The sequence below is a fragment of the Callospermophilus lateralis genome, chromosome 4 (genome assembly GCF_048772815.1).
Source record: "Callospermophilus lateralis isolate mCalLat2 chromosome 4, mCalLat2.hap1, whole genome shotgun sequence".
Lineage (NCBI taxonomy): Eukaryota > Metazoa > Chordata > Mammalia > Rodentia > Sciuridae > Callospermophilus > Callospermophilus lateralis.
This window is the reverse complement of record NC_135308.1, coordinates 143,612,354-143,640,226: the sequence shown is the minus strand read 5'-3', so window position 1 is coordinate 143,640,226 and position 27,873 is coordinate 143,612,354. Positions and strand designations below refer to the sequence as shown.

The 27,873-nt window shown below is 39.1% G+C and overlaps 2 protein-coding genes across 2 annotated transcripts in view; one reads left to right on the top strand and one right to left on the bottom strand.

The window, feature by feature from the left end:
- Ccdc38 (coiled-coil domain containing 38) overlaps positions 1 to 19,918 on the top strand; it is a 38,173-nt gene extending 18,255 nt beyond the window's left edge. The window contains exons 7-14 of the mRNA XM_076855416.1: positions 1,703 to 1,848; positions 3,844 to 3,964; positions 9,375 to 9,444; positions 11,081 to 11,232; positions 12,309 to 12,444; positions 16,823 to 17,028; positions 19,066 to 19,159; positions 19,805 to 19,918. Of these exons, the coding sequence (XP_076711531.1) occupies positions 1,703 to 1,848; positions 3,844 to 3,964; positions 9,375 to 9,444; positions 11,081 to 11,232; positions 12,309 to 12,444; positions 16,823 to 17,028; positions 19,066 to 19,159; positions 19,805 to 19,918 (1,039 nt within the window). The remainder of the gene's footprint in view (positions 1 to 1,702; positions 1,849 to 3,843; positions 3,965 to 9,374; positions 9,445 to 11,080; positions 11,233 to 12,308; positions 12,445 to 16,822; positions 17,029 to 19,065; positions 19,160 to 19,804) is intronic.
- A 984-nt stretch (positions 19,919 to 20,902) lies between these two features.
- On the bottom strand, positions 20,903 to 27,536 carry Snrpf (small nuclear ribonucleoprotein polypeptide F). The gene is made up of 4 exons (XM_076853219.1): positions 27,406 to 27,536; positions 25,694 to 25,819; positions 21,610 to 21,674; positions 20,903 to 21,032 (listed from the first exon to the last, which is right to left on the bottom strand). The coding sequence occupies exons 1-4, from the start codon at positions 27,406 to 27,408 to the stop codon at positions 20,966 to 20,968; spliced, it is 261 nt and encodes an 86-aa protein (XP_076709334.1). The 5' UTR covers positions 27,409 to 27,536; the 3' UTR covers positions 20,903 to 20,965.
- Positions 27,537 to 27,873: the final 337 nt, after the last annotated feature.

Here is a 27,873-nt window from a genome sequence, read left to right as displayed (position 1 = left end):
TCTGTATGTTTCCTTGTATAGTGAAGAAACTTGCTTAAACTAATTTTAAACATCAAAAATATTTCTGACACCATCCTGGGACACTAATTTCGTGATCCAGGAGACACTATGGTTTGAGAATCAAGTAACACTAAAACTTGTTTTTTTCCTTTTTTAAAAAATATATTTTTTAGTTGTAGATGGACACAATACCTTTATTTTATTTGTTATTTCTACGTGGTGCTGAGGATCGAACCCAGTGCCTCATGCATGCCAGGCAAGTGCTCTACCACTGAGCTACAACCCTGGTCCCTGCTTTTTTTTCTTTTTGATAACTGGATGTTTCTATCTCCTCTGAGACCTCATCCTAGACTTGTAACATCCTAGAAGTTCTTGGGAGGAGGGCAATAACTATTTAAAGTGCCTCAAATGAACTGGATGGTAGCTTCTTTGAGACCAAGTGCACAACAAAATATGTGTTTCAAACACATTCTTGTTACAACAGCCTCTTCCATTTTAGAAAGTTGAAGGTGCTCCAGGATGGAGAATTCCCTTCCCTCCTTTACCCTGCAGGGTAATTAGAAATTTCTGCACATTTCAAGGATGTTTGTAGAAGCAGAGCAGCAGCCAGCCGCTATGTTTGCATTTATGCAAGTGGCCACCCAGTGACACTCTCCAAACACTCTGCCAAAGCACTTCCTTATTGCTTCTGTGTCTCTTCATTCTAGAAAGGTGCACAAGAACAGAGCCAGGGATGCAGGCCATCTTCTCTTTTGTGGGCAAGATGGCCTGAGGAGGTCTTCCACCAAGCTGGGCTGGGACATGTTTACAATTGTTTACGTGTCAGCCAGTTTCCACACTGTGTTCTTTTGGGCACATCTGGGAGGATTTCTATCCAAAGAGTGGTCAAGTAAAGGGATCCCATCATCTTCCAACTGCTGAAACATAAGCTAGCCATTTACTCATCCTTGAATACCACTCTCACACCAGAGCTGAAGGATGTCTCTCTCTGACAGATAAAAAATGGAAGCTAAGGATATTGATAAGATGCAATATCAATAAGGGTGCCCATGGGGGTCTGAATAAGGAAGGTGCAGAAAGATTCTCTCTCTTCACGCAGGCTGTCCTTCCTTATTTTAAGTATTTTCTGCTTGTCCCATGTTGGTGTAAAGCAGTGTGAAGCTGGAGCTTGCAGTCCAGGTGTCTAGGTATTGTTGGGCATTGGAGTCAGATAGACCCAGGTTTGAGCACTAGATGACGTTGCAAGTCATCCATTTCTCCTTTAGAAAGTTGGTGATAATAATATCTACCCCTAAGAACTTACTGGAGGGTGAAATTTTGTCTGTAGTGCATCCCATGAGTTGCCTCTTAAAGTGTAAATACACTTTCTTTCCCTTATGTAAGTGCCTTTTGTTGTTGTTGTTGTTGTTGTTGTTAACTTCTGTCTAAAACTTAATATAATAGAGTGTTTCCCACAACAGAGAAAAATTGTCATCAGCTTAGAGAGAATCTCTGGGCACATTCCATTCAGGTGACATTCCCACCAGTTTCTTTCTTCTCATATCTTATTGAAGCTTATATTTTTATGGCCAAATGTACAGTTTTTGACAAGTACATTATTAGTCAGCTACATAATCAAGATAATGAATTTTATGAAATATTTTTAATGTATATGCTTTGACACAGATACACATAACCATATCTTTGTTTTCTTTTGAGTTAGTGAAATAGCAAAAACAGAATTCCTCCTTAGAGAGTACATGAAATACGGATTCTTTCTACTGAAATTGTCTCCAAAACAGTGGCAAATTCAGCAAGCCCTAAAAAGTTCATCAAAAAATAATAACATCATTCCAAAATCAATAAAAAGTAAGTTACTTTTTTTTTTTTTTTTGGTACCAGGGATTGAACCCAGAGGCACCTAACCACGAGCCATATCCCCAGCCCTTTTTGTATTTTATTTTGAGACAAGGTCTTGCTGAGTTGCTTAAGGCCTTGCTAAGTTGTTGAGACTGGTTCTGAACTTCAAATCCTCTTGCTTCAGCCTCCCAAGCCACTGGGATTACAGGTGTGTGCCACCGCACCTGTCACATATTCTTATTTTAATTAAGTCAGTATTTTTTATTCTAAAATATTCTGCTTCAATGTTTGTGTTTGTTTAAATAGTTGGGATTTTAGAAACAAAATCTGGACAAGGATTCCCATTATCTTTGCTACTATATATTGTTAATTTATTATCCAGGAGACACTATGGTTTGAGAATCAAGTAACACTAAAACTTGTTTTTTCCCTTTTTTAAAAAAATATTTTTTTTTAGTTGTAGAGGAGACAGGTTAATTTCAGATATAAAGCAATAAAAAATAGATACATGGAAAAAAGAGAAAATATATTATTTGCAGATGATATGATAACATAGAAAACCTCCCCAAATTTTTCAAAAACTGTTTATGACTAAAAGAATTCTATAAAGTAGGTGAATATAAAGTCAATTATACATATTATTTTAAATAGACTAACTTGAATGATTAGAAACTATACAAGAAAATTAAATCCAAGAAAACAACTATAAATTCAATGTGTGTGACCTGGAGATTTGATAAATAGAAAACTATGTCATATTTTTGGACAGGAAGACTAATATTCTAGAGTCATAGATTTTTCTGAAACAAATGTATACATTTCATGGAATTATAATTAAAATGTTACCACAGATTTAACCCAGAGACTTGGGTTTGGGGGCAGGGAGAGCTTTGCACAATAATTCTGAGGTTCATCTAGAAAAAAAAAAAGTTTTGAGTTAAGAAGATAACGAAGCCAGGAGAAGTGGTGCATGCCTGTAATCCCAGTGACTCGGGAGCCTGAGGCAGGAGGATGGCAATTTCACATTTAACCTGGGCAACTTAGCGAGACCCTGTTTCAAGTAAAAAGGGACGTATTTCAGTGGTAAAGTGCCCCTGGGTCCCCCCAGTACACAGTGGGGTGGGGGTGGGGGGACCATGATAGCCACAGAGTCAATAATTGAATAGCATGCGGTTAGTATTAGGAGGTCAGCTTCAACGGGCCAGAAATAGACCCCATAATATAGAGGAATTTAATAGGTGACCAAAGTGGAACCACTGATCCCAATGGAAGACTTGCAACCTTGTAGTAATCAGGACCAGACTTACCCTCCCACCTGAAAAAAGGTTTCAGAAACTGGATAAACATCAGAAATCAGCGTTTTCAGACACTGGCTATCAAGCAGCAAAGCAGAGGGCTCCCTGTGTGGCCATCCAGGTGGCCACACAAGGAAAGGGGTGGAGATCAGCTGGAGCAAAGCTACACTCCAGGGAGAATTCCTTGTGCTGAGAGCCGATTGTTAAACACTTCCCAGCACTGGAGCTCGCTCTGCTCAGTTCCCAAGTCCCTCACTGGGCCAAGTGTGAGTAAGTGAGATGGTTTGTGTAGTGCTGAGCCAGGTGATGATGCGGAGGTAAGGCTTTGACCAAGACAGACGACAGACAGAAAAGAAAATGAGAATTATTTGCATTCAACAGCTTGGGGTGTAACCCTTTAGACTTATCTCAATAGAGGGTGCTCAGAGCCCTGTGGGTCTCTCTGTCCAGAGGTGTCTGTTAGCTAACCCTGGGATTTCAGGGTTTATAGACTGACATTGGAAATGGCGATCTTCTAGTGTCCCAAAGGTCTGTCCTCACCCCTTTGTCTACTTACCATTTGCAGAATATGTTTACCAGTTATAATGTCACCATATAATATGTCTGTCCCTGGAAATGTTGACAATAACTGTAACTTCACACTGAGACAAAGCTCTCATTCACAGAAATGTCTCTCCCCTTCTTCCTCCTCTTTACTTTCCATATCTAGAATCCTCCATCAGTTCCAGTAAAAGAGACAGCTTTGATATGGAGACGATGACTTCAGATGACTATTCCATGGGAAGAGGGAGCCTAGGTAAAAGTCAAGATGTGCAGCTTCACTCCCAAAAGTAAAAACCAGAGAATGTGTCCCCCTCGAAATGGAAAGTGGAGGGTGTTGTCTCCATCACCTCTTATCCTGGGGGCCAGGAGTTCTGTTCTGTCTGAGGTTATCACAAAACTCAGAAAGGTGCCCAAGTGAACCATTCACCCGCTGCCTGACCCCCACACGAGATCTTCCTAGGTGGGCCCCTCATTCCTCTGGTGCAGGTCTGCCTTTTGATAATAATAGGCCCCTTCCCGGGGCACAGAAAACCAAGCTGGTTTCAACCAAGTGACTTCCTTTGGCCAGTGACTTGGGGGAAGTCACTCGATGCTACCATGTCATAGTTATCTCCAAGAACTCTTGCAGTCCCCTTCTGGGGAAGGGATTTCCTCTCTCTTTACTCCACCATAGCTGCAGGCCAGAAATTTGGCTCCAGGGTTTTAAGATTGTTTAACGACGTGGTGGCCAACATTTGAAAATCAGCAGATACAATGAAAACATCTGGATTTCTAGATTCTCTAGAAAACCCACAAGTCCAGAGTCAAGTTGGGAAATTCCCCATGACAGGGGTTCTCCGTCTCGGGAGGCCTTAGTCCCCACCAGACCCTCTTCCCTCCGGTACCTGCCCCTGCGGTGTGTGATCCTTCAGTACTGACTGACTCTTGCTCACTCCTTTTCTCCTTTATACTGGTCCCAACCAGCAGGTATGTTTAGTGGTCAGGGTCAAGTCGATTTGCCTGCCTAGAAATGACCCTGGTTTGAGCCGGATGCCTTGTGCATTCAGTCTGCTGATTGGAAAAGGCAATTCTTTTGGCTCAGGAGGCCAGTTTGGACCTACATTATTTAAGACATGTTACTTGGCCTGTTGGGGAATGTGGAGAAGGGCCTTGGGGTCGGGGAGAAGTAGGTGATGGTATCAATGTTCTCCGCCCTTCGAAATCCTGACTATAGATGTCACCAAGTTTAAATAACACCACTTAACAGTTTTAATATTTTTAGTAATATATGTTCAGGTATTACCTTAAAAGCTAAGGCATTAATTTATAATGGTGGTGGGATCCTTCTGCCACTCCCCCAACCCACCTTTTTTTATTCTTTCCTTTACTCACCATGGAGGCAAAAACTTTTTAAGACCTGACAAGAAGATGAGTGTGACAAATGGGGCAAAAGTCCAACGTGTAACATACTTTAAAGACATTTGGGAGAGTCTTTATAGGGAAGGTCACATTTGAACTGGGTTTTGAAGAATGAATAGGAGCTTGCCAGGTGGGAAAAGAGAGGCCTTTCATGACTTCAAGGGAGAACAGCAGAAAGACTGATTAAGGGGCAGAGAGATTTGGTGCTAGTGAATGAAGAGACTCAAGACCCATTTTGGCCACTTCTTAATTTGAAACCAGGGTTGGGCCCAAACCTTGATATGGGGGAACAAGTGTACACAGGTGCCTTGTCTGTGACTGTGGGGAGGGGGTGTCCCTCCACAGGATATTATGAAGCACACATCACTTTTATATAAAAATAGAAGCATGATGAACATTTCATAATTTCTGCCCCGAGCTGTGGCTTTCTGTAGTTGAACTGTACTTCTGACAACCCACTTCCCCTCCATCCCAGCCACTGGGCCTTTGATCTAATACTTAGGCTTGGAGGCCCATTTCAGTAGAATAAAAGAGCTCCATGTTCTATATGATGATCATTCTGATAATAAAATCATGTTTTTTAAAAAAAGAAGTAATGGGCATATCTGTGCAGAAAATGGAGACCTTCCACCACGTGAAAAAACTCATTTCTAATTCCATGTTATTTCTTTTCTCTCTACCTCCAATGGCACGGACTTCACCTAACCATTCCGGACAGGAAAGCCACGCAAGAAGTCCACCCTCAACTCAGAACCTAAGAAATCACCCTGGACAAAGTACAGTACCTACTTGATTAACTTTCTTGGAAACGGTGCATTGTTTTTGAAAATAACCATTTAGCCTTCCCCCAACACAGAGACCATGTATGACACAGTTATTGAGCGACCTGGGGCCCCAACAATAAATAAAAGACAACCTCTTCCCTCGAGGAAGAGTTCCCATCTAGGGAGGAAGACAGACCAGAGCTTGACTGTCACTTTCGGGGCATGTGACAGTGCCACTGGACAGGGAGGCAGAGTGCCACAGGCGTGCCAAGGGAGCACTGGAGCAGGGGACAGGTGAGAGGCTGGGGCAGGGGCGGGGCCAGTGAGTGCCCTCCAGAATGGCGGCAGCTGAGTCCCTGAGAGGAGGAAGAGGAGTTGATGAAGTCAAGCTCCCGGAGGGCAGGCCTTTCCAGCCCAGGTGACAGAATGGCTGAGCCCCAGGGTGAAAGGCAGAGAGAGTGGAGGGATAGATGGGCACCGCACCGTGAGCAGTGGGGATGCCATCCTCAGGAGTCGGCCTTTGTCCCACGGGCCCTGGGGAGCCACTGAGAGTTTGAAGCAAGAGTGTGGCACAGATTCAACCAGATTTGCGTTTTAGAGAGATGGATGTGGTGGTATCATGGAGCAAGAAATGGTGGGGGCAGAGATAGAGGTAGCAGGGGCCGTGGGAAGCCTGTTGTCACAATTCAGATAAGAGAAGAGGAGCTGTCTAAGCCAGACATGGCAGTGGGAATGAAGGACAGGCTGGGACAGACATTGGCAGGACTCTTGAGAGGTGCATAAAGATTGAAGAAGTGTGTGGAAGAGAACGACTAACGATAACTCTCAGGTTTCCAGCATGGTCACCGGGCACACGGCCTGCCATTCAGTGATACTGGGAGCACAGGAGGAGCCACAGGCCTGGAGAGGAAGAGGAGGGTGGGATTTTTGAATGTGTTGGTTCTAGCTCCTTTGGGGACAGTCAGGTGGATATTGATGTCCAATTGGAGGACAGACATTGAAGCCGAGAGCTCAAGAAAAAGACCTTGAGATGAGGGAGTCGTTAGAGCATTAGCAATAGTTGGATCCATGGCAGAGAATGAGGTCACCCCTCCTGGGTTCACTAAGAGGGGAAGAAAGCCGAGGAGCAACAGATATTTATTTATGTAGGAGAGGAACCCCAAAAGGTCACACGCTTCTGAGAAGTGAGAAGAGATTGATTAGAAAGTGGTGTTTCTGAACCCAGGGGGAAAATAAAAAAAAAAAAAGGAGAAGGGGACAGTCTATGGAATGGTTTTGCCAAGGACATTTCCTAAATAGTCACCTCACTACCAGGGACCTTCCTCTGTTTCCTCACACCTCTCAAAGGACGGCTCCAGGGCTGGGGCTGCGGCTCAGTGGCAGAGCACTTGCCTAACATGTGTGAGGCGCTGGGTTCGATCCTTAGCACCACGTGAAAATAAACAAACAAAATAGAGGTGTAAAAAAAAAACTGTCCATACACAACTACAAAAAAAATGGGGGGGCAGGGAGAGGCAGTTCCAGGTGGGTTTGCTGTCCCCTCAGACGCAGCATGAGCAAAGTACATTATTAATTTTTTTCTTGTCTCATCCTTCAATCATTTTCTTTCTGTGGGCTGCCTCCATGATTCTGGGTTCCCAGGCTACAGATGTCAGGGGTCTCTTCTCGTGTCTGTTGGCTCCCACGGCTCTTCCTGCCCTTGCTTCCAGTCATTTCATTCTTACACGTTCCCTAAGCTGCTGCTGTGCACTCATTTATCTTTTCCACCACCACAGCTTCCACCAATGTGAACTACCTAGATCGCAGCCACCTGACCCCTCCCCAATCCTGTCACGTTAATATTCCTGTCATTTTCAATTCATTTTTCTTGGAGGATTTTTTCCCCTTTTCTAAATCACATAATTATTCTCTAAGGATGTATCTCACTGCCCATCCCCCTAACCAGTATTTCTCACCCTGATCAGAAGAAATATATATTTTGGTGCGGGGGTTATTAGGGATTGAACCCAGGGGTGCTTAACCACTGAGCCACATCCCCAGGCCTTTCTATTTTTCATTTTAAAAAGTTTTTATTTATTCTTTTCTGTTATACATGACAGCAGAATGTATTTTGACTTATCATACATACATGGCATATAACTTCCCATTCTTATGGTTGTACAGGATGTGGAGTTACACTGGTCGTGTATTCATATATGAATATAGGAAAGTTAGGTCTGATTCATCCTACTGTCTTTTTAATTCCCATCTTCTCTCTCTTTCTCTCATTCCCTCCCCCTCCAATCTGGTGAACATCCACCTCTCCACCCCACACCCCAACCTGCTTATTTTGAGTCAGCATTCGCATATCGAAGAGAACATTCGGCCTTTGGTTTTTTGGGATTGGCTTATTTCACTTAGCATAATAGTCTTCAATTCCATTCATTAGCCAGCAAATGCCATAATTTCAATCTTCTTTATGGCTGAGTAATATTCCATTGTGTATATGTACCACTTATTGTTTATTTTGAGACAGTGTCTCACTAATTTGCTTAGGGCTTTGCTAAGTTGTTGAGGCTGGTCTACAACTTGCAATCCTATTGCTCAGCCTTCCAAGTCCTTGGGATTACAGGCATGTGCCACCATACCTGGTGATCAGAAAATATTTTAAAAAGTAAAATCTGCTCTTCAAGCAGAGTGAAGGAATGGGTAAGAGAAGACAATGCAGAATGAATTCTTTAAAAGTCATGTTATGTGCATCTAAATATACCCCAGGGGATTTCACCTTTATGCATAAATAAAAAAAGCAAATATAAATAAATAGATGAGCAAAAAGAAATCTAGTGGAGAAAGAAGAACAGAGGAGTGAAGGGAGGACGGGGGAAGAGTTAAGGGGAAATCATGAAATGAAATGGAATTCCATGCATGTAGGAGTTTATTGGGATGAACCCAACTACTACATATCACTATAAAGCTCTATTTTTTAAAAAATCTACTCTTAAAAAGATAGTTGTCTTTGGGCTACTCAACAAAATGTGATACAAGTTTTGTTTTGAGTACCAGAGCACATGTTTCAAAACTATATTTCAAAATCCTATGTTGGTCCTATTGGATATAACAGAAGAGATCTGGCAGTGTAGGTGGTCATGTGTTTCTTTTTTAGAAGTTACGTCATAGCTGCAACTCAAATGATTGGTACCCTATAGTACGTGGCCTCCCTGCATTTGTGAGCCTGTCTGGGACTGAGTCCAACGTTCTTTGCATACTCCTAGAATCCACTGATTCCTGCAATAATCAGTTCCCTCCAAGGCTAAAGAGGGGGCTGGGGTTGTGGCTCTGCGGGGCGCTTGCCTTGCATGTGTGAAGCACCACATAAATACAAAAAAATAAAGGTATTGTGTTATGTACAATTAAAAAAAAAAGGCTAAACAGGCTATTGAAAAGAACTATGTTACAGTTAGGTTTCAAAGACAATTGAGAAATGAAAGCAAAGCCGTTGATAAAAAAAAAAAAAAGGCTCAGAAATCAGACATTTTCTTCTTTTTATCTTTGGCAGCCGGCCTGACAGTATCAGCTCCGAAGACAGTCTGGAGTTCTTTCTAGATGAAGACATTGACTTGGATCTGGTAACAGATGACATTTCTTGATTTATGGGTCATGTCTTGTAAAACATATAGACGCCCATTTCTTCTTTTGGAATTACTATTCCATAACATTTTCCAGAAGGAAATAGAATATTGAAACCATTCTTCAATTGAATATATGGTCTATCCTTGACATCAGACCATCTAAGAGAAATAAAATGTGCATCAGAAGGTATGCACCAGGCCCTGGGTTCAATCCCCAGCACCACAAAAAAAAAAAAAAAAAAAAAAAGAAGAAGGTAATAATTTAGGGGGAGATATATAATTTACAACCTTTCTGTAAACAGATTCTTTCTGATCATTTATCATTTTATTCGGGCTTCAGCTATATTGGGTAGCTAAACCACAAAATAAATAGGCTTTCAACAAAATACTTCTGCAAAATTGATTTTGAGCTTACTTCACCTAAAATAGAACCACAGAAACTCAAAAGGAATTGAAATAAAAATCACCATTCTTTGTTATACCTAACACACCTGTCCTCCTTTCTATGTTGGAGGTGGGTACCAGGGATTGAATCCAAGGGTGCACTTAACCAGTGAACCACATCCTCAGCCCTTTTCATTTTTTTTTGTTTTGAGACAGGCTCTCCTTAAGTTGCTCAGGGCCTCACTAAGTTACTGAGGCTGACTTTGAACCTGCAATCCTCCATCAGTTTTAAAAACTGTGTTTAAAAACACATGACGTGGAATTTAGCATCTGGACCCCTTTAAAGTGCACAGTGGTGTTGTGCTAGCTACATGTGCATTGTACAACAAACCTCTAGAACTCTTTCATCTTGCAGAACTGAAACTCCAAACCCATTGAACCACCTCCCTTTCCACTCTCCCCCAACCCCTGGCAACCATCATTCTTCCTGAGAGATTGGCTGCTTTAGATACCTCATAAAAGTGGAATCATATGGTGTTTGTTGTTCTGTGACTGGCCCATTTCACTTAGCAAAATGTCCCCAACATCCATCCATGTTGTAGCATAGGACAGGCTTTCCCTCTTTTTAAAGGCTGAATAATTTTCCTTTGTATATATATATATATATACATTTCCCTTGTCCATTCATTCATCCATGGGCATTTCCGCCTCTTAGCTGTTGTAAATAATGTTGAACATGGATGTGCAGATACCCAAGTCATTTGTGTAAAAAAAGTAATATATATACTTATTCTTTAAAAAATTAATATTTACTTAAAGTAATATATACTTATTCCTAAAATTTTGGAAAATATGAAACAATTATAATGTGGGAAGAAAGTGACCTTCACTTAGCCTCCATTTGCTCTCCTCTATTCCCTCTCCCTTGCCTGGCCTTGGCCTCCTTCTTTTTTTCCTTGACCCTCCTCCTCTTGCCCTTTCCCTAATGGCTCTCATCTCTCCCGCAACACCCAAATGGCCTCTTCCTGAGACCCAGCTCTCACTTGGAGATAACATGAGGCACCTACTATTCTCTACCCGTGTCTCCCTCACAATCAGAACAGTCGCCACAGTCGGGCTCCCGACCGTCCCCTAGAGGCCCTGTGTTGAGGACTGGTCTCTGGCCTGGGGAGCAGCGGGGTGTGGTGGGGCCAGGGGAGAGGGGGCCACTTTTGTAAGTGAATTCTATTATCTGTTGTTGCTTGGTCAGGAGCCAGAGCTTTATTTCAAGGAACCGGAAGAGTTACTTCAAGTCCTCACAGAACTGGAAGAGCAGAATCTCACTTTGGTCCAATATTCCCAAGATGTAGATGAAAATCTCGAAGATGTGAAAAAAAGAGAGAAAGTCATACATGATAAGGTGTAAGTCACTCAAGACAAGCAGGTCTGGATTCCTGTTAGACTCTCCGACCAGAGGCTTCATGCGGCTGGTCCTCACCTCACGGCTCCTGGGATTTAGGCTGGATCATTCATAGTAGCTCTCCTTGTGGGCATAAAAAGCAGAAGCTGTGCTTACACAGAGCAGACTGGCTTTTGCAAAATTTTGTCCCTACTTCCTTTCATCTGTCAAAGTACTTTTCCTTCTAATAATAAAAATAGTTTAGGGCACCAAAAACAATTAAAATGGTACCTGCTGCCTTATTTTGCCCAGTATAGTTTTCACCTTATCATCTGGCCAGCCGTCATTTCCTTAATCAAATCATGTTTTGGATGCTAATCAATGCATTTTCTCTGACTGTGATTCAACATAATTTAATAATAATTTAATATTTAATATTGTATCATTTCGTAGTATATTATCCATACATCAGGGCTGTTCTAGAGGTATTTATGTCAGGAGAGGGAGATAGATGTAATAACTCACAAAATTCTTTCCTACCCTAGTATTTTATATTATTATAGTTTTGAAAAAGAGCTTCAGGTCAGAGAGAATAGGCTTTGATATCTACCTATTATAAAAATATGTGAAACCTTCTTGGAACAGTTTTCTGGGCCTGAAGATGAAAATCTTTTTAAATGACAGGTCACACTGCATTTAGCTTCAGAACAAGTGCATTTGTTCAGAAGTAAGAAGCTAAGAACAGGTGAGCCAGGAGTTGCTCTTCCCATGTCTCCCCAGCTGTGCTGAAGTTCTCGGGTTTGAAGACCCTTGCACAGCAGGTGACACCACAGCTTGGGCTCTGCCACCCTCTATTTGTAGGACCAGAGGAAAACCACAAATGTAGGTGAGGGGGAGAAAATGCCTTTCTGGAAAGCAGCAATTAAATGAGCATTTCTTTTCCTCATTGTACCTTGCTGGGTGTACTTCAGCAAAGTCTTCAGTTTGGCTTGCTAGGCACAGGATATTGACACATGATTCAGAATAAGTGTCAAAGCCCCTGTTGGTTATCTCACCAACCCGCAAGTTACAGACCAGGCTCTTTCTTCTTTTGCAATAGAAATAGCAACATCGACTTCCTGGTGGAGCACAAGGAAATGCTTAAGGCTAACTGTGTGAGAGAAGAGGAAAAAGCAGCAGAATTGGAACTGAGGTCCAGGCTCTTTAGTTTTGGAGAATTTAACTCGGAAGCTCAGGTAATCGTTCTTACCCTATGGTCATTTTATTTTGTAATTATCTTGCCAGTGTATGATAGCCAATTTACTAGGTAGGAATCATTCCAATTGGCATTGAATTTCCCTTAAAACATTGCTCTAATTATTACAAAATATGACATCGAGGTTTCCCCTACAGATAACATTTCTTTATGTCAGAGCATATACGTAACAAAGTAGTTCACTGCCTGTGATCATTTTGGTGGCAATTCAAGGAGCAAACGTGTCTAATAGAGGAATAGAAAATTGGCCCAACACTGAGCCTGTAACAGAATTCAGCCTCTCTGGTGTTGAATAGAAAAGCTCATCATCACAGCACATCATCACAGCACCCGTGACACATACTCGTACACTTATTTATTGACAGGTTCATCTCTCCTAACTGGCTGCAAGTCCCTCAAGCAAGGATCCTCTTATTCTCCTTAGCTCAGAACCGTGTCCCCATAAAGTCGATGCTCAATAAATGTCTGTTGAATGAGTAATTCAGTTAGTTTTTAAACCCACAGCAAATTCCATCTCACATTGGTTTCCTTGTAAAAACCTCAAGTGAAATTAAAAAAAAAAATAAGTCAAAGCTAGCACGTGGGACTAATGACACGTCTATGGCTATGAATCAACTTTTCAGACAGGTAAATTTGGGGAAACTGCATCAGAAATAGGTGACTATCCTTCCCAACCTACAGGTGGGCAGGCTTACAGAAGTGAAAACTGTTCATGGCTTCTTCACACATACATTCCCGAGGGTGTTACGGTGTCATGAGTTAAGGGGAGATGAGGTCATCATGGCTAGAGCAAGAGCTGTAGTGATGCTACCTTCCAGTTCCTTAATGTTGTTTTTTATTAGCCATTTTTTATGGTGGTAAAATAAACATAAACTCCACCATTTAACCTTTTTAAGTGTGAACACAAATGGCATTAAGTATATCCTCATTGTGTAGCTATCACCACTATTTTCAGAAATTTTTCATCATTTCAATGATGAAAATTTAACATCTTAACCATTTTAAAATGTATAATTCGGGCTGGGGCTGTAGCTCGGTAGCAGAGCACTCACCTAGCATGTGTGAGGCACTGGGTTTGATCCTCAGCATCATATAAAAATAAATAAATAAAATAAAGGCATTCTGTCCATTTACAACTACAAAAAAAATTTTTTTAAATGTATAGTTCGGTAGTGTTTAGTATATCCCCACTGTTTTACAACCCATCTCCAGAACTCTTTCATCTTGCAAAAGTGAAACGCTTTACTCATTAACCACTGACTTTCCATTCCTCCCCTCCCCAGACCCTGGCAATACCATTCTCTTTTGTCTCTATAAATTGACACTTCTAGGGACCTCATAAAATGGAAAGGCACAATGTCTGTCCTTTGGTGTGAGCTTATTTCTCACTGTGTTATGTATTCTAGGCTCATTCATGTAGCATGTACATTTCCTTTTAAACCTGAAAAATAATCCATTGTGTCTACATATTTTGTTTCCCATTCATCGTTTGATGGACGCTTGGGTCCCTTCCACTCTTCAACTGTGTTAAGTAATTCTAAAGCTGAGGGGCATACAAAAAGTTTGATAAATGTGATATCTACCCCACCCCCACCCCAAGGCAACCCTTTCCATCAAAGTTGAAGGCAACTATGAAAAAAGAGGCATTTTCAATACTCAACACTGAGGCAACCAGATTCCTAAAAAGACCAGGGAGAATTGGTCTGAAAATTACTCTTTAGGATTATCCATAACATTTTGGTCACAAGTATAAATTTGACATCCATATCAAATTTTATTATGAGGCTAATAATCCTAGTCTCCCAGAGACAGAAGTGTGGGGTGGGGAAGAGGAGGAACAGGAAAGTTGAAAGGGAAATTCCTTCCCCTTAGAATTCTACTATTTCTCCAACCCCATTCTGTCAGATCTCAAAATGTACAAAACCAATGAATAAATATAGTAGCACATAATATTTTTTCCAGTCAGGTGTCCTGGAACATGCCTGTAATCCCAGCTACTCAGGAGCCTGAGGCAGCCTCCTGATCACAAGTTCTAGGCCAGCCTAGGCAACATAGGCCCTAAGCAACTTAATGAGACCATGTCTCAAAATAAAAAATAAAAAGGGCTGAGGATGTACTCAGTGGTAAAGTGCTTGCCTAGTATGTGCAGCCCTGGGTTCAATCTCCAGTACCACAAACATAAACAAAGTTTCTTTCCAGCTGAAACAGGTATAAGCAACACACCTAATTTTGATATCCATAAGTTAACATTACTTTGAAGCTATAACTGTAAAATGAATATCTTATTCTTTCAAAACTGCCAAATTAACTGTGCTCAAGCCACGAACATTTTTTCCTTGATTCCATTTTATTTTTAAAATGAAAATTTAAGCACAACATAACATTTTAAAAGTGCACAAATCATTAGTGTGCTTTCCAAGGAACCTCCTGTCCCCCAATCCCCGATGTCTTCCTCCAAGGTACTCTGTGCTGGGCCTGCCATCTGGTGGCAGTTCCAGGAATCTGCTTACATGTCATTTTGTCACTCGTTGGCCTTTCTGCCTTGTATTCTTTCTTTTGCCCTTTGGATCTGTAAGGCCAGGCCCTCAATCTCTTTTTCATATATAATTTATTTTCCTTAATCTCATTCCCTCTTATTTCTTAATGCTGTTCTTGTTATTTTAAGAACTTTTTTCTTGTCTTTTCTTTTTCTGTTTGATAATAGAACTTAAAAAAAAAAAAAAAAAAGTGAGAGGAAAAAGATACCCTGAAATGTCACTGTCCATCTGTTTCTTAAATTTGTAGGGGGACTCATTTAGAAATGTCCATCAACCATTATTCTCCTATGAAAGTTGCTTTTTCTCAAAACAAATATTCAATGTATATTTTAAAATACCTTGTATTTTTGTTTTAATGATTTATATTCAAAGAATTTTTTAAAATATCATTTTTAGTTGTAGATAGGCACAATACTTTTTTATTTTATGTGGTGCTGAGGATTGAACCTAGTGCCTCACACGTGCTAGGCAAGTGCTCTACCACTGAGCTACAACCCCAGCCCCAGCAAGAATGTTTGTTCATGTGCAGTGGTTAGTATTTCAGCCCCAATATGCAATGTTTTTTTTCTTTTATATTTTTCTGTATGTCTCCAAAGTTTCTAAATGGAATGTGCTGTTATATAAATAGGAAACATTATTTTAGGGAGAGGGGAAAAGGGGACTTTATGGAAAACAGAACTTTTTTGCTTCTTTTACATTTTGTATTTCTCCAAGTTTTTTGTAAAGATCATTTTTAATATAAATAAGAAGTAAGTATTTAGAGAGGGGGAGAAAAAGGAGCTTTATGATAAACAGGACTATGGAAGGGATCACTGAACTAGGAGGTGGGAGAGACAAGCTGTTAAGGTCCAGTTTAGTTCAGTCTTTGCCTCAGTGCTGGTGGCTGTGCAGGGAACCTGCATTTCCAGGAGGGGTTTTCCCGGGCTCTAGGAGCCACGTCTGTCTTGAGTGTGTCATTTGTTTTTGGCTTTATGGTGATTCTCATCTTCTTGAGCAGAAGTGAGATTTGGGGCAGGAGGCTACCTAGAGAGTGGTCTACCTTGCCCAGCAGTTTCTTGAGGTCCTCTTAGCTGCAAATCCCAGGTTAATGGTGGAGAAGGAGAAGGACAATTATCTTATGGTCCTAAAACAAGTTACCAACCAACTCAAGCATCTATCTCTACCAACAGTTAAAATGGCACAGTGGTGAAGTACAGGGATCAGCAAGGTTTGGCCTAAGCTTATTTAGACTGGAATATGGCAATAGCTTCCCAATGACAAGCATAGAAATTAATCTCCTAAAAGAGCTCTGGTAGGCCAGCAGCCTAGGAATCTGTTTTGCTTGCAAGAGAGAATGCATTCATTTACTCAGCGAAGATTAAGTGTATAGTGCTGTGCACAGTGCTGTTTTAAATACAAGTTGCTCCTGCCTTTGAGATGCTTGCAGTCTAGAAGGGGGAGATAAGGTATATACAAATAAACTGTCAGAATGATTATAGTTTTAGCAATTTTTATATCTAACTGTATTTTGAGAAAATCCAAAGTGTTGCAACGTTGATCTGACTATATATTGTGATATAAATATCCTTGCTGCCTTTTCTCACTGATCTAGGTCATATTAACATTTTCCTTTATGAAAAGGAAACATTGAGGGACTGGGGTGTGTAGAACATACCTTTTAGTCCCCAACACCAATAAAGAATAGAAAGATAAAACTGGTATATACATACTGGTATATGAAGGATTTTTCATTGTAACATAGTAAAACGGAATTTGATTTTATCAAATGAGCAACCAAATAGTGATGTGATGTTTCCTGCTTTCTTTTCTTTTCAATCTCAGGAAAAACTGATAGATTCACTTAGTAAAAAAATTAATCAAGTATATAAAGTCTGCATTGGAGATGCTGAGGTTGGCAGCCTGAATGCAGTTCAAAAGCTGGTCAAAGTAGAGTCTCGACTGGTGGAATTGAGCGACCTCATCGAATCCATCCCCAAAGAAAGTGTGGATGCAATCGAGAGGATAAAACAGAAGGAGCGGCGACAAAAGTATAGTCACTGTCTAGGAGTATATTGTTAATGAGAGACTGCTTTTGCTTGGATCACACATTGAGCAAATCTCAGATGGCAAGGATGCCACACAGAGATGCACTGGAGGGGTCAAATCCAGCCTTACCAGTCTCACAGAACTATTATTTGGTGTGGGAGACACTTACATCACATATTCTTAGGAAATAGATGTTCTTATTACCAATGGTAATGAGCACTGTGAAGGAAAGAAGCCAGGGGAACAGTTTGGGATGGGCAAGTGGGTCCTTTCAGCATGGAAACACGAATCTTCACAGAAGATCTGCACAGGAAGTACTCTAAACATTTCTTTAGAGCTGTCATGTGGAAGAACTGTACTTGTGGTAAAGGACACAAGGCACAGAATTAGGAGCCTTTCATTGGAAAACTATAGGAAGATAAAGAATTGCTTGAAAAAGTCAGAGCCAGCCACACAAGGAGGGTTTCCCTCAGTGCATAACTGCCAACACTTACCCAGTAACTCATTTATTCCTCAAAACAACCTCATGAGGCCTGTCCCTGAAACCCCCGACCCCCTATCCAAATTTACAGATTTCTACACCAAGTTAAATAAGAATTTTAAGTACATACTGTTGATGCATTGATTATTATAGCATTATTGCCTGTGTACGGTGGCATGTAGGAATGTTTATAAATGGGATAATGTTCATGTAGCAAAAAGCACACTAGGAGGCAGGATGGTACTACCACTCCAAGCATGGCCATGAAGCCTGGCTGTTGGGTTGAGTTCAGATCCAACTGTTTACAATGTTGCAATATTAGGTAGGCAGTATATCCTGTTTAGATTGTTCATCTGTCAAATGGCAGTAATAATGGTACTTAGAGGGTTGATGTGAGAATCAATTCATACAAAAGCAGCAAACATGCTTGGCACATAGTAAGCTCTCTAATATAGTCATTAATATTAGATTTTTTTCTATTATGTACTACATTACTGGTGTATGGGGCATATTGTTTCTACCATATAAAAGTGAAGTCTAGAATATATTAAGGTGAACCTAATGAGATCTTATTGAATATAAAGCAAACATGAAAATCTAAATGGAGGATCACTTTCTGTAAGGTGACCTCACTATGCATGTTCTCTACAGTAGTAAATGTATTCTCTTTAAAGTGCAATTACAACTTATTTGCAGCCGTGATACACAAATCAAATTCCAATTATTTTCATTTGTATTAATAATGATTTTACTTGATTTTCTCCATGGTTTCAAAGTACCTAGAATAATATCCAATTCTGGATTAAAAAGTGTTTTGTATATCAAGTTTATATACAGATATATCAGTATATCGTCTTACACTTTGGATACAATCATACAAATTCATAAAGCAACTAGCACTTGGTGCCTATTCTGCACCAAGCTGTGTACTAGACTATTTCTATTTGAATCTTTTTCCTCACAAAAACCCTAAAAGAGAGTAAGATAAGTAACATTTATTGGTCTTATTTCAAGAATATCACACTTTTGTGGTGTACATCGAATTATATACACTTGTGATCTATATAATCTTCTTGATGTTATACTTAAATAAAAAGGTTTTAAGATAGACAAGGGATAGCTGGAAGTTAATTTAAGTGGCTATGGTTCAGAAAGTGCTGTAATAATAGTGGAATGCTGAGAATGCTTGGCTTTTAGACCAAGGTCTAGGCAGATTTTACTTGTTCCATAATGAGGAAATGGAATTTCTTCCCACTTGTAAATAGGATTTCTTCTTCATATCTACCTGAACATTCAAAAGCTACCTTTTTTTAAATTGGTAATTGTTGATGGACCTTTATTTTATTCATTTATTTATATGTGGTGCTGAGAACAGAACCCAGTGTCTCACGAGTGCAAGGAAAGGGCTCTACCACTGAGCCACAACCCTAGCCCACCAAGTCATTGTTATGGGAATCTCAGATTTATTCAATTCATTGCCAAATAGTAATTATATATCTTTACTTTCTGTGGACTTTAGAGTACTTTATACAAGAATGTTCTTCCCTTCCTGTGACAGGTTGCGTGAAGAGAAAATGAGAGAAAAACAAAAGTACCAAGAAGAAAGGCTAAAAGCTGCTCTGGAAAGAGCTGTAGCACAACCAAAGAAAAAGGTTTGTGTTTTGCTGTTAACAGGTCCAGCTGTATCAATACATGAATGCCTCTGTGGTACAAAAATAAAATACCTTACTCTTCTAATTTATCCAGGCTGAATTCCAGTGAAATTACCTTTCTTGCTCTGAGTTTCAATTCATCTCACTCTGGTTGTTATTTTTTAGAACTCAAATTTTCCCTAAACCTCTCCTGGTGGTAACATCTCCAAAAACCAGCAATAACACTGGTGTTTAAAAAATAGTATACAGTTTTCTGAAATTTTTGTTCAAAAAGATTTCTAAATGATGGGCAAGAAAGCAATCTTGTCTAACCATGGAGGAAGCATGAAGTGCTGTGGCACTTAGTTAAAAATGAAATGTTGGCCTCCAACATGGTACTTTTTCTAGGATGGCCATATTGGAACCACATGCTGTTTGATGGCTTTACCCAAATCTCCCCACTTCCCTATAAAATCACTTTGACTTCTGCATTCTGCTACTAACTTTGCCTAACATGCTGAACATCCACTATGTTATGAATGCCTTTTAACTATGATCATTTAGCATTTTAAACCACAGTATTCCAATATAAATATTAGCATTTTACGTATTTCAACAGAAAATGGTTATGCTACAGAACAGTAAGTAGTTTTTCTTTTGTTTCAGATGGGAAGACGACTTACCTTTCGTTCACAACCTCCATCTGGTAGCAAACATGATCTAATTTTCATCAAAGATACAAGAACAAAATCACTGGAGGAAGAATATTTTTTTGGTTGAATAGGAGCAGTAAGACATTTTATTACCAGTATGTTTTACATAAATTTTATAGATTTTGGCTTTCATTAATGGCAAATCTTGTCCCACATAACGTCCTAATCAATTCAAGGAAGGTAGGGTCATATTCTGTAGGATATGGTAGTAGGAATGAGAGTTTTTGTAGCTTTTTATTATTCATATTGTTTTATATAGCTAAACATTTATATCTATATTTTGAGTTGTCTCAGTTGAGGATACATATTCCAAATTAGTTAGCTGAATTACTATTAAAGGATAATAATGGCTCGTTTCTGACAAAATGAGAATTTAAATGATGTATTTTCTCAACATATCTATAGGGAAGCACATAGCATACTGTTATTACTACAGAATATACATTTAACAATGTAAAACTAAAACAAATGAGAAGTTTTGAGGGGTCTAAAACTTCAGAGAAATCTACTAGATTATGGTCTCAGAATATAACCATGAGACTGATTTTTGTTTCATATGAATTTCTGTTCAGAAAACTTTATTCTCTTAAATGAACAAAGCATATGCCTCCCACCTAAATGTCAGATCACGATTTCTGTTGTGCCCTATCTCCAGTCATTGTAATTTTCAGATGATGTTTCAAGTTCAGCTATAATACGTGCATTATTTAGCTTACATTGATACAGAATTAATACTGTTTTATTAAATAATAGTCTATATTAAGAAAATGTTTAACTTTACATGTTAAGTGGCTCAAAAACTTTGCTTTAAAAGGTCTGTTAATATATAACAAGAAAAGGGCTGAAATTCACTTTCATAAAAAATTCTGAAGTATATAAATAATTATCCCTTATAGAAAAAAAATAGTATTGGGCTTATAGAAGAAAACCAACTTGGAATATAAAGTTTGGTGGCTTTTTAAAGCATTAGTTCTGTGAATCAACTTTCAACTATTTCAACATTTGAGCTTCGCATGTAAATATCTGCATATAAATAGTTCACAAGTCAAGGTGAAAAACAAAAACAAGTCTTTATTGTCTAGAAATATATATAAAGAAATCCCCATTAAAGTTGCTATTCTCTCATCTCCCCATCTTCTTCCTCTTCTTCAACACCTCTGATATAAAGGACATTATTACACCTGTAAATAGAAACAGTTCATTTAGTCGTCATTTCAACCAAAAGTTGTATGATCTGAAATACTGTTGCTAGATTTTTTCATTATGAAAATACTGCATGCTAAATTTACTTACTATGATTCTTGCTCTTAAAAAAAAAAAAAAAAAAAGCTTCACTTAGATTTGTTAAAAAGCCTGCTTAATTATGGTACTTATATTTTTTACCATGTGTTTGTCTTAATGACATTTTCATAAAATAATTACTAGAATTTGGAGGCTTGCTAGTACTAGAAAATGAGTACACCAAAAATCTTTTAGCAACCAGACTTAACTAAAATTCAAAACTAAGTTCCTGCAACTAAAGTCAATGAAAAAGATTACATCTATGAGTCAGTAAATGTAATATTAACACTAGAAAAAAACTTAAGGATGAATAACTCCGAAGTATTTAAATCTTACCTTTGACAAATTTTAACAATATCAAAGTCTAGTTGTAGAATATTATGTTACATTAAGTGATTAAAACAAAGTAATTCAAATTGAGGTGCTAATTCTAATGCTCACCACTAACTCCTTACATATACTACTGCTGTTTATTACCTTATTAAAACTTCACCAAGATGTCCAGACAATGCTCCATCTATGTACTCTTCTGTATTTGCAAGCTTTAAATAAAAAGAAATATATTAGTTTAATTGCATAGGAGGAAAACACTGTAACACACCTAATACTGGTGAGAGAACTTATTAACTGAGACCTTTCTATGCCAACAACTCAAATTTACCTATAATTAAATAATTAGCAGATGACCTTTTTATCACTACTGTACTTTTTGGTTTCTCTATAAACAGTCAATAAAATTAACATTCATGAATGTGGAACTAATATGTAATAAAGCTTGTTTCAACAGAAGTTGTTAAAACTTTCAAGTTATGTAGTATTTCTTTCTATTTATTTCTTTCTATTAAATATCAAAAGAGTATAATCAAAGAAGGCACTCTCCAATTTATAAGTTGTAATTTAAAAGTTTTCAGAAAATTCAGTTCTAAAGTAGCAGACATTAACTTTTCTCAGAATAATAACATTATAAATCATACTGAGATGTTCAAATGGGTATACAAATGCTGTGGTTAATAGAAACAAAGAATTGAGTAAGAATTTTGAAAATATTTTTATTTACTAGTAAACAGGGAAAAACAAGTTGTTGAGATTAAAGAGTTGAGTTAGGAATGACCTTTGCAGTTATTTCAGGGAACTCTTATTTCTAATTTTAAATCAAAATTTTTAGATTTTTTTTTCTACTTATAGGTTATATACTTTACTTGTAATTAAAAAAAAAAAAAAAATCACCACCAGGGCCAACTAAAGCTCACAAAAGGAATAAGAACAGAGAGAAGTTTCCTCTACAAGTGGGCAAGGGAAAGAAAAATAGGGTTTTAAGAGAATGTGTAACAAGGGATTTAAGACATTTTAATGAATTAATCCTATTGCTAGATATTACTGCCTCTCTTGTAGAAAACAAAAAGCAACAAATAACCCCCTGTACTCAGAGAATATGGTTTCATTTGAACCATATGGCTGTTGAGACAATTCATTTATACATAACAGTTATCAGAAATAATTAAGAGCTCTGGGTATGGTGGCACCTGCCTGTAATCCCAGTGGCTGGGGAAGCAGGAGGATCGTGAGTTCAAAGCCAACCTCAACAAAAGCACAGTGCTAAGGAACTTAGTGAGATGCTGTCTCTAAATAAAATATAAAATAGGGTTGGAGATGTGGTTCAGTGGTCGAGTGTCCCTGAGTTCAATCCCTGGTACCCTCCCCCCAAAATATTGAGACCAATTTTTAAAAAAAGATGATTATTTTTAGCATATTCTCCAACATTTAGTTTCTGTATTACACAACAATGCTCCAAAGGCTTTCCATCATTTAGTAAATTCAAAGCCCTTACCGCTGCTTACAAGGCTCTCCATTGCTACTATTCCAACCTAACTTTCTTTCTCTGCTCTGACATTATTACTGTACTTTGAATTAAACACACCCTTGCCTACAGGACATTTGCTCTTGGCTCAAACTGGGATGCTCTTTCCCTAGCTATTTGAGTTGCTAATTCTGATCTTGGCTTCATTCTCTTCCTCAGAGACACTATCCTATCTAACACTGCATGCTCTGTCACCCTTTTTCTGCTTTTTCTTTACAGTGTCTATAATACCTGATATTATATCATATTACATTATCATCTCTCACCACTAAAACAAACTTTTGAGAATAGGGACTTAGTTTTATTTATTGGTACATTTACAATATCAGAAAAATAATGGGTACTCAATAAAATTTTTAGTGAGTGAATAAACTCAAAAACTGATATCAACATGGTTCAGATTCATTTTTCTAGCAGGCTCACTAGGAAGCTACATTAAGTCCAAGACCAAATATTAAATGATGATATTATTTATTCTTCTTTTCTAATGAGTATAGTTTCCGTAACATAAAACACTCTTTTAAATTGTACAACTCAGTTGTTTTCAGTATATTCACAAAGTTGTGTAACAAACATCACTAATTCCAGAATGTTTCATCATAATGGGTATGCTTTTTGGACTTTTCTATAGTTTTGGTAAATGACTCCCGTTTCAAGAGTTTTCCAGACCAAATCACGCTCTATAAGAACTCTGAGGCTCTTACCATCACCTATTCAGATGGTATACGTTTAAGGAAAAACCTTAGCTCTGCCTACCTAAGTACTCATGCTAGGACTATTTACAAGAATAGAATACTTAGGGTTGGGGGTGTGGCTTCGTACTTAGACTCACCACATCTAAGAAACATTCAAAAACCTGGGTGGAAACTACAGCTAAATAACATGACAAAAAATAAAAAATAATTAAGATGGGCAAAAGACACAATTAGGCATTTCTCCAAAGATAAACAAATGGCCAATAAACACATGAAAAAGTGCCCAAAAAGAAATGCAAATCATAATGAGAAATCATTTCATATCCATTAAGATAGCTATAGATGAACATATATATATACATATAAATGTACATATACAGATATGCATATTAGTGTACACACACACACACACACACACACAAAATAAACCTCATAAAATTAACAGGTGGCAAGGATATGGATAAACTCAAACCCCTATACAGAGCTGATAAGAATGCAAAACCATGCATGCAGCTGCTGTGGAAAACAATATGGTAATTCCTCTAGAAATTAAACATAAATTCCACTTCTGGATGTGTATGCAAAAAAACAAGACTTGAACAGATATTTATACATTCAGTTCACAGTTCAAAACAGCCAAAGGTGAAAATATCCAAGGTATCCATCGATAGGTCAGAGAATTAAAATGTGATATATCCATACAGTGGACTATTAGTCACAAAAAATGGACGGACCCTGCTAAATGAAACAAGCCAAACAGAAAATGACAAATACATTTGTCCCTTGGAATCTACAGAGGTGGTTCCAGAATCCACCTGCCACAGATCTGAGGATGCCTAAGTCCCATATATAAGCTTAGTATTTGCATATAACATGCATATCCTCCAAATATTCTGCATATCTTACATATACCTTAAGTCACCTCTAGATTACTTATAATACCTCACACAATGTAAATGCTATGTAAATAGTTATTATACTCTGTTGTTTGTGGAATAATGACAAGGAAAAATGTCTGTACATAATCAGTACCGACTCAATTTTCCCCCAAAATATTTTCAATCTGCAGTTGACTGAATCTGCAAACATAGATATGGAACCCAGAGATACAGAGGGCTGACTAAATTGTATAAAGACAGTGGTTAGCAGGGGCTGGGTAGGGGGACAGAGGAATGAAGGGTTATTTTTTAACGGGTATAGATGAAAAAGTCCTAGATATAGATGATGGTGATAGCTAAATAACAATGAATGTATTTAATGCCACTTGATTATATATTTGAAAATGCCTAAAGTGGCCAATTTTTAATATACATTTTACTGCAATTAAAAAATTATTGGGGTTGTGGCTCAGTGGTAGAGTACTTGCTTAGCATGTGAGAAGCACTAGGTTAGATTCTCAGCACCGCATACAAATAAATGAATAAAATAATGGTCCATCAACATCTAAAAAAATATTTTAAAAAAGTTAAATTACAAAAAAAAAAATAAAATAAAATAAAAAATAACCCTGGCTAAATCATTTATGGAAAATAATTTAACAGACAAGTATTCAGGTTATCAATTTCCCTGGCTGATCCATATTTTCCATGAAGAAGTGCTTTTATTGGTTTACTTTGGTGTTATGCCTTTAGCCCTTATTAAAAGATCGAAGAATTTCACTTTAAAATTTTATTTCGGAGCTAAGAGAAATTTTGCTTCCTTCAGTAAACTAGTGTGCTTCCCTAACAGTATTGATTCAAATGTCAAAGTGCTTCTCACTTTGTAACTATTAAGAGTAAAATCTGTGGCTGAATTTGGATTTAATCCCATGTCTTTCACCTAGTATATCACAGACATTCTCCCTAACCTTTACTTTATTCTTAAATTTTGCTTATGTTTGTCGATTTAATTGTAAGTACTCTTATTAGTCACATCAGAAATAAGGCAAAGAAATTTAGAAACTTCTTGAGAAATAAGGCAAAGAAAATTATAAATAAAATTTTATGAACTTTATAACTCTTTAGCTTACCTGCATGTTCATATAGCCATCTACAGATACCAGGTAGCCCTTGTATTCCATTCCCCACTTGAGTTTCACCATCACTGGCTTTCCTGTTAATCCATTGAGGAAAGGTTTGGGATTGAGGGGTAAACTCTGTGCAAAGAACAAAAAAAAAGATTTAACTGATTCTTTTCCCTTAGCTCAGCTTCCATCACCTACTCTACAAATTATCAATATTTCATATATCCACATGAAGCAGACTCTTGAATTCCTATTTTCATTTGTATTTATTGAAAAGCATCAGGAAAATTTAAATATCCAGTTAGCTAATTTCACCTTCAAATCATCAAATAAAAATATTCATTAGGTGCTTAAGAAACAATGAATACCTGCAATATTCCTGTTCCAAGCTCTAAAGAAACAAAGTAACAGCACTAAACACACACAAAGACAGAGTCCCTGCCCTCTTGGGGTGGGGGGGTGGTAAAGATAAACAGTTATATTGCATATTGCAATGTGCCCTACATACACACAAATCATAGGTATATATATATATACTGCAATACTGCAATGTTGTGCACAAGGGTACCAAACCAATCCAGGGATGAAAAGAAATGTAAAGGGTGCCAAGAATAAGTTATGAGGTTACTTCCTGGGGGAAAAAGTCCTGTTCCAGACAAGGAAGGCCACCTTTGTAAAAGTAGGGAAGTCAAACAAGCTAATCTCAAGAAGACATAAGAATATGGTATTGTCAGTGAAAGCTCCCAATACAAGACTTCAGAAGAAAGCGAGGGGGCAGATTGTGCTTGATAGCCTTTCATTTTAACTCTGAGAGCTAATTTGACTTTCTATCTTTAGTAGTGTTTCTTAATGCAATCGCTTTAAAGTTCACTTATTCTACAAACCACTAGTACTCCCAGTGAACTCAGACAGCATCTCATCATTTTATCCATCATCTCCATAAAAACTAGCTACTAAACCCTCATGTTCAGCGTGATCTCAGAGGACCTGCGCAGTAACCTACTAAAGGGTCTCCAATTTAATATTCATGAAGCCAGTATTTTAAAAGTATATATCAAATAATGTATCTCTGTTTAAAATGCTTCAACGACTACCAATTGCTCTCGGAGTGGAATCAAACCTCTTAATATGATCCAAGAGGTCCTTATAACCCTTATTCTTGTAGGCAATGGTAGCTTTCTGTCAGTTCTTCTACTTGGTCAAGCTCGCATTCAGGCCGTAGTGCCTATGCTCCTTTTCCCTGTGCTTGGCACACTCTCCCTCCTGCTCTCCAGGTTAAATTTCACCTTCTAAGGAGGCCACTCCTGACCAGCCAATGTAACCACTCAAAGCATTCTGTCTGCTTCCTTCTTAGCGCTTACTTTAATCGCAACGATATTTTTCTGCACAGACTGGGATTCCCAGTATCAAGGAATGAAAGCGGATTCCGGGGTACTGCAGGTGAAAAGTAAAAACCCGCTTCCGTTTTACCGGGACCCTGTAATCCCAACCAACCAGAATAGCTCACACCGGGATGCCAAGGGGCAGGAGGAGGCAGGGGATCTCGTGGGGTAAGGGCGTAGGAAGGAGGGCGTGCATCTGCACCCCACAGAGCAGGGAGAAAAAGCGGGCAACCCGGTGCGCGGTGCCTCACGCGGATGAATGGAAAGCGCGCGAAGCACCACCAGGCCCGGCGAGGCTGATCGCCCTCCCTCTCGGGCAGTTCTCTTGCTCCTTACCATCGCGAATACCGGCGAATGCTGCTGGCTACTCGCCGCCGACCCAGCTGTAACCCGTCCCTCGTGACTGGAGCAGCTAACCGAGGGCCCGAACCGCGGAGCTCCGGGAGAAATGGCCGCCAATTAGCATCGCAACCTTTCACCTCTCACCACGGTCCTCCCGGCTGCTCTGATTGGACGAAAAGAAATGCGTGCTGATTGGAGGAGGCGGCGGGGCCGTGTCTCCTAGCAACCTGCGGCGAGGCGTCTGTGGCGGGCGGAGGGCCGAGTGGCATTCTGCGGGGCTGGGTCCGGGAGACCGCTGGGCGTTCGCGTTGGCGACCCTGCCTGGAGTGGGCGGCTGGGAGGTGCTGTGCTCCCCGCGGAGCGGACGTGATCTCTCGTCAGCTGAGCTAATGACGGCTTACTCTGTCCTTTTACCACCGAGAGCTAGCTCCGGGCTCGCGAGTTCCTACTTCATCTCCCCCT

Bases quoted from the DNA above. Each gene is read 5' to 3' on its own strand.
- Snrpf (XM_076853219.1), bottom strand. The intron at 21,675-25,693 runs GTAAGCTAAAGA...TTTTATTTAAAG, and splicing joins ATGGCTATATGAACATGCAG to CTTGCAAATACAGAAGAGTA. The intron at 21,033-21,609 runs GTAATAAACAGC...TTCTATTTACAG, and splicing joins CTTGGTGAAGTTTTAATAAG to GTGTAATAATGTCCTTTATA.